Raw genomic sequence first — 14,335 nt, forward strand, 5'->3', positions numbered from 1 at the left:
CTACCTCCAGCATCAGTCCCTACTTTTCTGCTGTGGGTTTTCTCTGGCCCCCTGGGAGCTTGTATAGCTTGCATGCATTACGATCTGAAACAGCAAGGGATTTAGTATCCCTGACATCCAGTGGGCATTGGGAATCAGTGGACAAACAGCTTAGCTTCCTCATCACTGGAGACAGATTAAGAACATCTGTGGCCTGATATCCAGAATGTACAAGGAACTTAAACAAATTTACAAGAAAAAACAAACGACCACATTGAAAAGTGGGCAAAGGACAGGAACAGACACTTCTCAAAAGAAGACATATATGGGGCCAACAAACATGAAAAAATGCTCAACATTACTGATCATCAGAGAAATCCAAATCAAAACCACAATGAGATACCATCTCATGCCAGTCAGAATGGTGATTATTAAAAAGTCAAGAAACAACAGATGCTGGTAAAACTGTGGAGAAACACGAATGTTTTTACACTGTTGGTGGGAACAGAAATTCGTTCAACCATTTGGAAGATAGTGTGCCAATTCCTGAAAGATCTAGAACCAGAAATACCATTTGACCCAGCAATCCCATTACTGAGTATACATTCAAAGGAATATAAATCATTCTTTTATAAAGATACATGCATGAGTTTGTTCACTGCAGCAGTATTTACAATAGCGAAAACATGGAATCAACCCAAATGTCCATCACCAATAGGCTGCCTAAAGAAAATGTGGTACATATATACCATGGAATACTATGCAGCCATAAAAAGAAGTGAGATCACGTCCTTTGCAGGGGCATGGATGAAGCGGGAAGCCATTATCCTCAGCAAAGTAACGCAGGAACAAAACTAAATACCGTACGTTCTCCCTTGTAAGTGGGAGCTGAACAATGAGAACACATGGACGTCGGGAGGGGAACAACACATACTGTGGCCTGTGGAGGGGGCAGAGGGAGGGAAAGCATCAGGATAAAGAGCTAATGCATGTGGGGTTAATACCCAGGTGATGGGTTGATAGGTGCAGCAAACCACTGTGGCAAAGGCTTACCTATGTAACAAACCTGCAGGTCCTGCACATGTATCCAAGAACTTAAAATAAAATAAAATAAAATATTTTAAAGAAGAAAATTTGTAAGCCTGTTTTATACGATTCCTAAAAAGGTCACCAGTAGGATTCAGTCACAGTGGTACCCAGCTCCTAATAGATTCTTCTCTCTTCCCTTCTCTTCCCTGAATTACTCATCCCACTCCCCATCTTGTATGTCTTGGGAGGTCTCTCAAACAAACTACCTGCACCCATGCCCTTTTCCCAGGGTTAGTTTCTAGAGGATCCAAACTAAGGCATTGTCCTTGGGTCCTTGCCTAAGAAGGTTTTACAATCTTTTGTGGAAACAGAAGAAGATAACAATAACAATATCCCTGGAACTCTCAACTCTCAAAGTTCGGATTGTCTTCACTCCCTTGAATGATGTCACCAGAAGCCTCAATGATCCCTTACTCTGCAAAGTGTAATGTGCCAAAAAGATGTCAATTACTCAGCCTTGGAGGCACAGGATTACATCAAGTTCTTTATTGGAAACAATTGAGAGTGACACAGGTATAAACTGGGAGCTCTAGAAGTTGGAGATAAAGGGGACATAAAGATAAAATCAAAATGGAAGGATATTGTGCATTGAAAGAGCCAAAGATGGAGGAAAAGGAGGGAGATGCAAGGGTTCTGTTTTGCGAAGGGCTAAGATCTTGGAATGCTGCGAGTGAAACTGGAAGTCAATCTGGAGCATCAGTCAGGTACACAAACAGTCCTCAGAGCATGAGCCACACTCTGGTGGTTCTTCCTGCTCATCCTTATCCAATCAGGGAAAGCCTGTAGAGAACGTAGGACAGAAACAGGTGAGTATCTTGGGTTCAGCTTATCTTTGGAGTTGGAAGTTATGTTTATACATCTTTGCACAGAAAAACACTAAAAAGAAGTGGGTTTGCTTTGGGGAGCTCTCCATCTCCTTCAAGGAAAAACAAATAGGAGTGACTTGCTGGCAAAGAACTGTGTTGAGACATTGATGGCTTGGAAGGGTTGGTTGGTCAACATGTCTAGGTTTAACATCCTGTGCCTCTTCTGCAATTCATCTCTGAGACTTCACCACTTCTACACCCTTCCTCCAGCCCTCCTAACTCCCCTCATACTTGCCAACATTGATTACTTCTACATCCCTTCTCATCCTCAGTTCCCAGAAAGTAGCTTTGTCTACCGCTTTGCCAGGTGCATTCTCACCTCCTGATCAGAGCTGGTTCTGTCAGCAGCAGGTCTGCCAAAGATGTAGCTGTCCTGGAAAGGACCAGCCAACACGCAGACCTCACAGCATGGGACTGGAAAGGATGAAAGACCGGGGCCCCTAGGACTCACGTTTATTCTTGCAGGTGTTCAGGCAGTTGGCTTTGGATTGGAAGTTGTTATTGTTTCCCTGGCAGCCACCATAGACAAATGTGGAGCAACTATTATTTTTCTTGTCATACCACCACCGAATAAAAAAAGCCAGGCAGGGGCCAGTTTCATTTGGCATTTCACATACATCTGCAGAAAGACTCCAGAGTTGAAAACTCAGCGTGCCCACTCCAGAAATAAACAGTTGTTATTATTCTCCCTGGCAACCACTATAGATGGAACTGGAATAGGCTCCTTTTCCCTTATCACACAACAAGAGCACAGCTCCATTGACATATTGCACACATGTGCAAGGAGACCCCAGAGTGGGCATCTGCATCCCTGGAGATAGAGTTGTTGCAGGTGAAATTAGCTAAAAAGAGGTCAGACCAAAATAGGGTGGGCCCCTATACCAACATGACTGGTGTCCTTATAAAAGCAGGTTAATTTGGACAGAGGCAAACACACTGGGAGAACACCGTATGAATGTGAAGGCAGTGATTGGGGTGCTGTGTCTACAAGCCAAAGAACACCAAAGATTGCCAGCAAACCACCAGAAGCTAGGGGAGAGGAATGGAACATACTTCTTCCCCATAACCCTGTCAAGGAACCAACCGTGCTGACACCATGTTCTCGGACTTCTAGCCTGAGGAATTGTGAGACAATACATTTCTGTTGTTTAAGATTCCCAGTCAGTGGTACTTTGTTATAGCAACTCTACCAAACAAACACAGGTCCCTAGTAAATTATGCTTACACAGTTCCATTTGGGTAAATCTCCACTGCTAAACAATTAGGTCCTGTTGATTTTTACCTCCTAATAGCTCACCTCTCTGCCAGTCTCTCTAATATAAGCTTCAGTGACTGTCTCATGCCTGGGCTGTTGAGATAACCTCAGATTGATCCCCTGCCTCCAGTCCTGGCCCCTCCAACCAATCATTCATGCTTCCCACCAGAGGGAAGGATCTGATGGATCTGAGAACCAGGCTTATCATGTCATTCCACAGATAAGACCTACCTTCACTTCATGACAATACCCTCCCATGACCCACAGGGCCCTTCGCTGTCTGGCTCCTACTGTGACGCTGGCCTCCTCCCCTGCCGCAGAACCCCTTCCAGCCACATGCTCCAGCAATATTCAACACCCCGTGCCACCCCCATACCTCCATCCCTTTGCACTGCTCACAGTGACACTCCTCTTCTTCCTTCAAAACCTTTCTCACACATCAACTGTTGTGATGTCTCCCTTGACTCCATTCTACATTCCTCACTGCCACACCTTGCTTCAGAATCTGTGCACTCATTTTTCATTTGTTTACATCTTCAGTGTCATCCCTGAGGCTGTGAGTTTCTGGTGAGCAAGGAGTGAGTTTCTAGTGTGTCTGCTTCCATCTTGGCATCCCAATTCCTAACAGGTAGTTTGGCACAGTACAGAACCTTATAGAATGTTGAGGGTAAAAGAAATCCTGATCTGAACCGAATAAATTATTCATTGAGCACCTATTATGTGCCTAATGCTTCAAGGAACAGAGAAAAGGCATGACCTCTGCTATTTAGGAGCCCTTAGCCAAGAATTACAAATAAGCGAATAGGTATCAGGTGGCTACTATGTGCCAGGCATTGCTCTAAGCACATCATGCAGATCAATTGGATCCTCAAAATAACCTTCTACACTGATCCTTGTATTATCTGAGGAAACTGAGGCACAGTGAAGGAATGTTTTTAATTTATCCTAGACAAAAAGGCTGCTAAAAACTGGAGGTAAGAATTGAACTCATTATGTCTGAATTCAGAATCCTTACCTGCTGGCATATGAGTGACTTAGCCCCCTAACCTGCCCACTCGAGTTGTCCATCAAGTCCTGTTTACTTTACCTCCTACATACCTTTCGAGCACGTCCTACTCTTCTTCATCCCCTCAGCTACCTCTAGTTCCAGCCACCATTTCTATCACCTTGAAGTCCTTTCAGATACTCTGTTCCTCCTATTTTAAACTCTATAGATGTAGTATGAACCCGGTTATGTGATGCCCTGCCTCGATGGATTGCCATGTCCCTTCGATCCAAGCAAGACTCTTTAACCTGGTCCACCATACCCGAATTGTTTGATCACTGCCCACCCAGAATCTGTTTTCCTTGTCCCATGCTCATGCTCACTCTGCATTCTGTCCTCCCGAGGTTCCACCATTGAGCCTTTGTGCATACTACTCCCTGTGCCTGGAAAACCCTTCCACCACTTTTTGCCTAAAACATTACCCATCTTTCTCAACTCAACTCCAGATTTGCTTTCTCAGAGAAGGCAATCCCGACCTCCCTGACCACACTGAGCAGATCAAATCCTATTGTGGGTCTCAGAGGCACTTAATACATATTTGTTGAATGAATTAAAAAAATCTTCGATAGTCTTTTTGCATCCCAGGGAGATGGGCATGAAATTAAGATGCAGCAGAAAGGAAAAGCCCTCTGTTGTGCAGCAGTCAGGAGAGGTGTTCTGGTGCAAAGTTGGATTTGTGTAGGCAGAGAGGTGGTCACTCCATAGCAAAAAAGTTAGAAAATATAAATTGCTTCATTTATCACTTGCAGCAACAATGTTGTATATGTTAGGGCAACAATGGCCACCTGGGGCTCAAAAAATTGTAAGAGTGACAGGTATCCAAATAGCCAAAAGAATCTGATTCAATGCCATTCCTTCACCAGTCATTTGTTTTGGGAAACTGAGTCTCGGGCATTACCTGATAGGAAAAGGTCATTACTAATGGCACACACCATATTTGGCACAGTAATGAATCTAAATTGCAGGTCTCCCAAGCCCAGCAGTTTTGCCAGAGACCAGCCCTCAGCGATCAGGGCACAAAGCCAGTCCAGGAAGGCAGAAGGCGAGGACAGGGGGAGGAAGAGTTGGTTATTCTGCAGCTCTGAATATTACCTTGTTTGAGATCTAAACATTTTTTTCCACAGCTGAAGACACAGCACTTCTTGTTGTCCTGGCATTGTCTGTGCCTTGTACACACATCCCTTTCTCTGAATTCACATTCTTCTCTGATGGTGGGACATCTCCCTAGGGAAGGAGCAGTTTCACACCTGTGTGCCTTACAGAGCATAGTGTCTCCCTGCTTTGCCAGACACAAGGCAATTCTAGAGAGTCAGGGAAGTTTGCTTCGACTTTGTTTGCCCCCAGGAGTTCTTTTCCTCAGGGTGGCCTCACTCACTTCCCTACTGCATACACCCTCCCTTCCCCCTGACCACTCCTCCCTCTCTTCCCACCCTCCCAGCTCCATCCCATCTAAGACAGAATTTCTCAACCACCGGTAGTATTTGGGCAGGATAATTCTTTGTTTGGGAGGCTGAACTGGGGATTGTAGGATGTTCAGCAGCATCCCAGGCCTCTTCCCATCAGACACCAGTAGCACCACCTGATTGTCATAATGGAAAATGTCTCCAGGCACTGCAAAGTTCCCCTGGAAGGCAAAATCTCCCAATTGTGGGCCACTGAATAAAGCTGATGTGGTCTTTTTGGCTTTGTTGAGGAATCGGTGTTTGGAAGTTCCTCTAGGTGGTGGTATTAAACAACAATTAGTATCACTTACCCCGGAGCCAGTTAAGATTTTGAATTCTGACTCTTGGTCTGAATTCTGACCCTCTCTGAACCTTGGTTTCATCATCTGTAAAATCATTTTGACCTTACGGAGTTGTGAGAAAAAAATGAGACAAAGTATATAAAGCCTTCATCAGAGTAACAGATGCGCAGTCATATTATCTAATATTTGCTAAGTATTTACCATAAGCCGAGCACTCTTCTAAGCATTTTAAGTGTATGATCTCATTTAATCTTTATAATCGCTCTATGAAGGAAGTTCTATTAATATCCCCATGTTGCAGATGTGGAAACTGAGGCCCATGAAATTTAAGTAGCTTGCCCAAGATTACAGGACTACCAAGATTTGAACCCACTAAGTCTGATTCCAGATCCCTCTGTTGTTTTAAAATCCCTTTTCAGAAATCCTTTCTTCCTGAGTGTTCAGCAAATGATAACAATGATCATTGTTACATTATAGTCATGGAATATTAGTGTCTGAAGTTTAAAGGAACTTCTGGATGCTGTCCTTTATCGCAAAGTAGGGAGCCCCTAGGGATACAGTGACACTTCATGGGACTACATTTGAAAGAACCAGGAGTGGATACAAATGACACCTCAAGGAAGGGGCCTGTTTTGCTCGCGAGGTAAGGAGAAGGTCCCTTGGTTTCCCGGATTCCTGTAGCGACTCCCCTGAATGCTAGATCCCGTGACTCTCCTCCACCTCCTTGATAAAGGCCCTCCACTTCAAAGGGGGTGAAAGTGGGGATTGCCTAAGTCGGAGTTACTGCATTCCCAGAAGGGATCTTCCACAGGAGGGATCTTACAAAGATATCTCTCCTCTCCCAACCCAGGACCTGGGCTAACATGGTGGAAAGCAACCCAGATCTGAAGAGTTGTTCCCTGTTCCTTCCTCCCAGCAGACTCCCCTCTCTCTAGGGTAAGGGCTGAGGTCAATACTTACTGGGAAATAACCAGTCAGTCAGACCAGGTCCCTGGACATTCGCTAAGAGGATGAATAGCACCACGAGGCTCAAAAGTCCAGAAGATCCCATGCTGAAGAGAGGCCAGCCTTTCTGGTGGTTCCAGAATTTGGAATGCTCAGCTGCTGCACCTTGGATATAAGAACTGGACACAAACCGGCCACCCCCTTTCTTCTGAGAACACTAAGTTCCCAAGGTCACAAATGGGACTAACTGACACCCACAGCTCACAGCTTGGGAGGAAGGGTCTCTTATTGAATGGATCTTGATCCTTACACCCCTAGGCTGCACTGGGCTGGGGCTCTAGTCAACCCCAGGGACTGGGCAAAGCTTGTCTCCCACTTTCCAGGCTGCCTTCAGGTGAATGCTATCATCTTGGGTCTTCATCTTGATAACTTGGAGAGCGGTGGAGTGTCCTCATTCTTCATTCATTTTCCATCGTACGTGCGCACATACGGGCGCACTCCTTCTGCTTGTCTCTGACAATGTGTCCCTGTCGGTCTCTTGGTATCTCATTGTTTATCTGTGCCTCTCTGTGCCTAAGTCTGTTTGTCTTTCCCCATGGTCTCTGTGTTCCTTTCTCCCTCTCCCACAGTTTCTTCCCATCCTTCTGTCTTTTATTTTATCTTTGGTTCATTCATATTCTTTGACTAAAGCCAAAGATTTAAGATTTGCCACAGAACAGGGTGTAGGGGAGGAATCAGATTGATAGCTGGGTCTTCAAAGCTTTGTTGCTCTAAGAGCAAGAGAGGATATCAGAGCTTAGAGGGAGCCTTTATCATCAATGCAAGCTCCTTGATAGCTGAGGAACTATGTCATGAAGGGACTTGCCTGAGAGACTACAGTGGAATAAAGTTCAGTAACACAGCAGACTTTGGGGATTCTAACTGGGCTAGCAGAGGAGCTGTGGGAAAGAGGTGCTGGGGAACTTGGACAGCTTTCCATTCCTACAGCCACGGAATCTACACCGGCCACTCAGCCAGTCCTGGGAAGGAGAGAGACACTCTTTACAGAGTAAATGTTATCCCTAGGGCTCCCGTTTTCTTCTCTAACTAGGTGTTACCCTTTTGGGCCAAGTTTGTTCTCCAAATATTCCTACATGACAGACAGAGGCCAGAGAAAGACAACCTTATCATCAGAGAGTGACTATATGGTCACAAAATTTAGTATCAGAGGCAGAGTCCCCATAAGAATCCCATGCCACCAACTTGACAATCTCACCTAAAGAGACTACTGAATCGAATTTTTCTTTGCTTTTCTCTTCTCTTTTTTTGTCTTTTTCTTTTCTTTTCTTTCTTTTCTTTTCTTTCCCTTTCCTTTCCTTTTTTTTTTTTTATTTTCTTCTTTTTTTTTTTTTAACAAATCTATAGATAAGTACTCTTAATATTCACATTTTATAAACAGAAGAATTGGAAGCATAAGGAGGTTATGTGAATTTGCCCAGGGTCACACAGCTACTCAGGATGGAGCCAGGATTTGAACCTACAATGTGTGGCTCCTGAGTGCTCACTTTCTTTTTTTTTTTTTTTTTTTTTTTTTTTGAGACGGAGTCTCGCTCTGTGGCCCGGACTGGAGTGCAGTGGCCGGATCTCAGCTCACTGCAAGCTCCGCCTCCCGGGTTCACGCCATTCTCCTGCCTCAGCCTCCCAAGTAGCTGGGACTACAGGCGCCCGCCACCTCGCCCGGCTAGTTTTTTGTATTTTTTAGTAGAGACGGGGTTTCACAGTGTTAGCCAGGATGGTCTCGATCTCCTGACCTCGTGATCCGCCCGTCTCGGCCTCCCAAAGTGCTGGGATTACAGGCTTGAGCCACGGCGCCCGGCCGAGTGCTCACTTTCAACCACTAATTTTCGGTGCTCGGTATAGTTAGCTGCTAATTGTGAGTCTTCACATTTCAGCATTCCAAGGGACTTCTGGAGTCCATTCTTTACCCCAAGGGCTAGGATCCTCTGTAGGTGTGGGTGGGGGCGGCAATGAGAACATTTGGAAGCTGACACAGGTAGTGTTGTGGGGAGCAGCCTGTTTTTCTTATGGGAGACTTCCTTGGGCTTACTACTCTTTCTCAGTTCATTTCATGAGCTCTAGGTCCAGGCACCTCCAGGAAGAACTCTTTGGAATGGCAACAAGGAGTTAGTTGCCACAGATTCGGATGCCTATATTCACCAAGGGAGTCTCTTACCAAGAGACTCCAAATAGCTCCCGTCTTTCTCACCCGGAATTCCAGGCACAGGTGGAGAAAATAATTGCTCAACTGCAAAATTGTTGCTTGTTCCTTCTTCCCCACCGAATTTCCTTCCTCCATTGCAAGGACTGAGTCCCCAATACTTACTGCCAAAGATCCCTTCAGCGTGCCCAGGTTCCTGGATATCCCCCAACAGGATGAATGGTACCAGGATTGGCAGAAGTTCTGAGAGTCCCATTTTAGGAAGTACTAGCCTGTTTGATGGCACCAGAAGTAAGAACTGCTGCTCAGCAGCTCCTGTCTCTGCACTTTACCTGCCCTGGTGTGGCCCAGCACTCCAAGAGACAGTCCTGGAAACAAGCCAGCCAGACTCCCCCGTCAGGAACACCAGATCCCTGAGGCCATCAGTGGGACGACCTGGTACCTACCCTGGGGGAAAGGGCCCTTGATAGGCGGCTCCCAGTGTGCCAATTCCTGAAAGATCTAGAACCAGAAATACCATTTGACCCAGCAATCCCATTACTGAGTATACATTCAAAGGAATATAAATCATTCTTTTATAAAGATACATGCATGAGTTTGTTCACTGCAGCAGTATTTACAATAGCGAAAACATGGAATCAACCCAAATGTCCATCACCAATAGGCTGCCTAAAGAAAATGTGGTACATATATACCATGGAATACTATGCAGCCATAAAAAGAAGTGAGATCACGTCCTTTGCAGGGGCATGGATGAAGCGGGAAGCCATTATCCTCAGCAAAGTAACGCAGGAACAAAACTAAATACCGTACGTTCTCCCTTGTAAGTGGGAGCTGAACAATGAGAACACATGGATGTCGGGAGGGGAACACACATACTGTGGCCTGTGGAGGGGGCAGAGGGAGGGAAAGCATCAGGATAAAGAGCTAATGCATGTGGGGTTAATACCCAGGTGATGGGTTGATAGGTGCAGCAAACCACCGTGGCACAGGCTTACCTATGTAACAAACCTGCAGGTCCTGCACATGTATCCAAGAACTTAAAATAAAATAAAATATTTTAAAGAAGAAAATTTGTAAGCCTGTTTTATACGATTCTTAAAAAGGTCACCAGTAGGATTCAGTCACAGTGGTACCCAGCTCCTAATAGATTCTTCTCTCTTCCCTTCTCTTCCCTGAATTACTCATCCCACTCCCCATCTTGTATGTCTTGGGAGGTCTCTCAAACTACCTGCACCCATGCCCTTTTCCCAGGGTTAGTTTCTAGAGGATCCAAACTAAGGCATTGTCCTTGGGTCCTTGCCTAAGAAGGTTTTACAATCTTTTGTGGAAACAGAAGAAGATAACAATAACAATATCCCTGGAACTCTCAACTCTCAAAGTTCGGATTGTCTTCACTCCCTTGAATGATGTCACCAGAAGCCTCAATGATCCCTTACTCTGCAAAGTGTAATGTGCCAAAAAGATGTCAATTACTCAGCCTCGGAGGCACAGGATTACATCAAGTTCTTTATTGGAAACAATTGAGAGTGACACAGGTATAAACTGGGAGCTCTAGAGTTGGAGATAAAGGGGACATAAAGATGAAATCCCTAGGGGTTCACGTTTATTCTTGCAGGTGTTCAGGCAGTTGGCTTCGGATTGGAAGTTGTTGTTGTTTCCCTGGCAGCCACCATAGACAAATGTGGAGCAACTATTATTTTTCTTGTCATACCACCACCGAATAAAAAGAGCCAGGCAGGGGCCAGTTTCATTTGGCATTTCACATACATCTGCAGAAAGACTCCAGAGTTGAAAACTCAGCGTGCCCACTCCAGAAATAAACAGTTGTTACTGTTCTCCCTGGCAACCACTATAGATGGAACTGGAATAGGCTCCTTTTCCCTTATCACACAGCAAGAGCACAGCTCCACTGACATATTGCACACATGTGCAAGGAGACCCCAGAGTGGGCATCTGCATCCCTGGAGATAGAGTTGTTGCAGGTGAAATTAGCTAAAAAGAGGTCAGACCAAAATAGGGTGGGCCCCTATACCAACATGACTGGTGTCCCTATAAAAGCAGGTTAATTTGGACAGAGGCAAACACACTGGGAGAACACCATATGAATGTGAAGGCAGTGATTGGGGTGATGTGCCTACAAGCCAAAGAACACCAAAGATTGCCAGCATACCACCAGAAGCTAGGGGAGAGGAATGGAACATGCTTCTTCCCCATAACCCTGATGAGGAACCAATGGTGCTGACCCCATGATTTCAGATCTAGCCTGAGGAACTATGAGACAATACATTTCTGTTATTTAAGATTCCGAGTCAGTGGTACTTTGTTTTAGCAATTCTACCAAACAAATGCAGGTCCCTACTAAAATGCTTACACAGTTCCATTTGGGTAAATCTCCACTGCTAAACAATTAGGTCCTGTTGATTTTTACCTCCTATAGCTCACCTCTCTGCCAGTCTCTCTAATATAAGCCTCAGTGACTGTCTCATGCCTAGGCTGTTGAGATAACCTCAGATTGATCCCCTGCCTCCAGTCCTGGCCCCTCCAACCAATCATTCATGCTTCCCACCAGAGGGAAGGATCTGATGGATCTGAGAACCAGGCTTATCATGTCATTCCACAGATAAGACCTACCTTCACTTCATGACAATACCCTCCCATGACCCACAGGGCCCTTCGCTGTCTGGCTCCTACTGTGACGCTGGCCGCCTCCCCTGCCACAGAACCCCTTCCAGCCACATGCTCCAGCAATATTCAACACCCCGTGCCACCCCCATACCTCCATCCCTTTGCACTGCTCACAGTGACACTCCTCTTCTTCCTTCAAAACCTTTCTCACACATCAACTGTTGTGATATCTCCCTTGACTCCATTCTACATTCCTCACTGCCACACCTTGCTTCAGAATCTGTGCACTCATTTTTCATTTGTTTACATCTTCAGTGTCATCCCTGAGGCTGTGAGTTTCTGGTGAGCAAGGAGTGAGTTTCTAGTGTGTCTGCTTCCATCTTGGCATCCCAATTCCTAACAGGTAGTTTGGCACAGTACAGAACCTTATAGAATGTTGAGGGTAAAAGAAATTGTATCCTGATCTGAACCGAATAAATTATTCATTGAGCACCTATTATGTGCCTAATGCTTCAAGGAACAGAGAAAAGGCATGACCTCTGCTATTTAGAAGCCCTTAGCCAAGAATTACAAATAAGCGAATAGGTATCAGGTGGCTACTATGTGCCAGGCATTGCTCTAAGCACATCATGCAGATCAATTGGATCCTCAAAATAACCTACACTGATCCTTGTATTATCTGAGGAAACTGAGGCACAGTGAAGGAATGTTTTTAATTTATCCTAGACAAAAAGGCTGCTAAAAACTGGAGGTAAGAGTTGAACTCACTATGTCTGAATTCAGAATCCTTATCTGCTGGCATATGAGTGACTTAGCCCCCTAACCTGCCCACTGTACTTCTCTGTCAAGTCCTGTTTACTTTACCTCCCACGTACCTTTCGAGCACGTCCTACTCTTCTTCATCCCCTCAGCTACCTCTAGTTCCAGTCACCATTTCTATCACCTTGAAGTCCTTTCAGATACTCTGTTCCTCCTATTTTAAACTCTATAGATGTAGTATGAACCTGGTCATGTGATGCCCTGCCTCAGTGGATTGCCATGGCCCTTCGATCCAAGCAAGACTCTTTAACCTGGTCCACCATACCTGAATCGTTTAATCTCTGCCCACCCAGAATCTGTTTTCCTTGTCCCATGCTCATGCTCACTCTGCATTCTGTCCTTCCCAGGCCCCACCATTGAGCCTTTGTGCATACTACTCCCTGTGCCTGGAAAACCCTTCCACCACTTTTTGCCTAAAACATTACCCATCTTTCTCAACTCAACTCCAGATTTGCTTTCTCAGAGAAGGCAATCCCGACCTCCCTGACCACACTGAGCAGATCAAATCCTATTGTGGGTCTCAGAGGCACTTAATACATATTTGTTGAATGAATTAAAAAAATCTTCGATAGTCTTTTTGCATCCCAGGGAGATGGGCATGAAATTAAGATGCAGCAGAAAGGAAAAGCCCTCTGTTGTGCAGCAGTCAGGAGAGGTGTTCTGGTGCAAAGTTGGATTTGTGTAGGCAGAGAGGTGGTCACTCCATAGCAAAAAGTTAGAAAATATAAATTGCTTCATTTATCACTTGCAGCAACAATGTTGTATATGTTAGGGCAACAATGGCCACCTGGGGCTCAAAAAATTGTAAGAGTGACAGGTATCCAAATAGCCAAAAGAATCTGATTCAATGCCATTCCTTCACCAGTCATTTGTTTTGGGAAACTGAGTCTCGGGCATTACCTGATAGGAAAAGGTCATTACTAATGGCACACACCATATTTGGCACAGTAATGAATCTAAATTGCAGGTCTCCCAAGCCCAGCAGTTTTGCCAGAGACCAGCCCTCAGCGATCAGGGCACAAAGCCAGTCCAGGAAGGCAGAAGGCGAGGACAGGGGGAGGAAGAGTTGGTTATTCTGCAGCTCTGAATATTACCTTGTTTGAGATCTAAACATTTTTTTCCACAGCTGAAGACACAGCACTTCTTGTTGTCCTGGCATTGTCTGTGCCTTGTACACACATCCCTTTCTCTGAATTTACATTCTTGTTTTTTTTTTTTTTTTTTTTGAGACGGAGTCTCGCTCTGCCGCCCAGGCTGGAGTGCAGTGGCCAGATCTCAGCTCACTGCAAGCTCCGCCTCCCAGGTTCACGCCATTCTCCTGCCTCAGCCTCCCGAGTAGCTGGGACTACAGGCGCCCGCCACCTCGCCCGGCTAATTTTTTTTGTGTTTTTTAGTAGAGACGGGGTTTCACCGTGTTAGCCAGGATGGTCTCCATCTCCTGACCTCGTGATCCGCCCGTCTCGGCCTCCCAAAGTGCTGGGATTACAGGCTTGAGCCACCGCGCCCGGCCTGAATTTACATTCTTCTCTGATGGTGGGACATCTCCCTAGGGAAGGAGCAGTTTCACACCCATGTGCTTTAGAAACTGAGGCACACAAAATGTAACTTGCCCAAGATTACAGGGCTACCAAGATTTGACCCCACTAAGTCTGATTCCAGATCCCTCTGTAGTTTTAAAATCCCTTTTCAGAAATCCTTTCTTCCTGAGTGTTCAGCAAATGATAACAATGATTATTGTTACATTATAGTCATGGAATATTAGTGTCTG

General features: G+C 45.4%; 1 protein-coding gene across 4 annotated transcripts; it reads right to left on the reverse strand.

The window, feature by feature from the left end:
• Window positions 1-1,529: 1,529 nt before the first annotated feature.
• Window positions 1,530-8,233, reverse strand: LOC117068838 (eppin). Of its 4 annotated transcripts, XM_033186552.1 has the most exons (5): window positions 6,939-7,782; window positions 5,988-6,080; window positions 5,327-5,458; window positions 2,386-2,553; window positions 1,530-1,848 (listed from the first exon to the last, which is right to left on the reverse strand). In XM_033186552.1, exons 1-5 carry the CDS (start codon window positions 7,027-7,029, stop codon window positions 1,838-1,840), a joined length of 495 nt encoding a protein of 164 aa, XP_033042443.1. In that variant the 5' UTR covers window positions 7,030-7,782; the 3' UTR covers window positions 1,530-1,837. The 4 variants fall into 4 exon arrangements, with proteins under 4 accessions (XP_033042443.1, XP_033042446.1, XP_033042444.1 ...); XM_033186555.1 differs by lacking the exon at window positions 2,386-2,553 and having other exon boundaries at window positions 6,939-8,233; XM_033186553.1 differs by lacking the exon at window positions 5,988-6,080 and having other exon boundaries at window positions 6,939-7,770.
• Between the last annotated feature and the right edge of the window lie 6,102 nt (window positions 8,234-14,335).

This window comes from Trachypithecus francoisi, unplaced genomic scaffold (assembly GCF_009764315.1).
Source record: "Trachypithecus francoisi isolate TF-2019V2 unplaced genomic scaffold, Tfra_2.0 Lachesis_group21, whole genome shotgun sequence".
Taxonomy (NCBI): domain Eukaryota; kingdom Metazoa; phylum Chordata; class Mammalia; order Primates; family Cercopithecidae; genus Trachypithecus; species Trachypithecus francoisi.

Excerpts from the sequence above, each read along its gene's own strand:
- LOC117068838 (XM_033186552.1), bottom strand. The coding sequence starts at position 7,029 with ATGGGATCTTCTGGACTTTTGAGCCTCGTGGTGCTATTCATCCTCTTA. Across the intron at positions 6,081-6,938 it reads GACTGACTGGTTATTTCCCA|GTCAAAATGATTTTACAGAT; the intron begins GTAAGTATTGAC and ends CAACTCCGTAAG. Across the intron at positions 5,459-5,987 it reads AAATCTTAACTGGCTCCGGG|GGAGATGTCCCACCATCAGA; the intron begins GTAAGTGATACT and ends CTCCTTCCCTAG.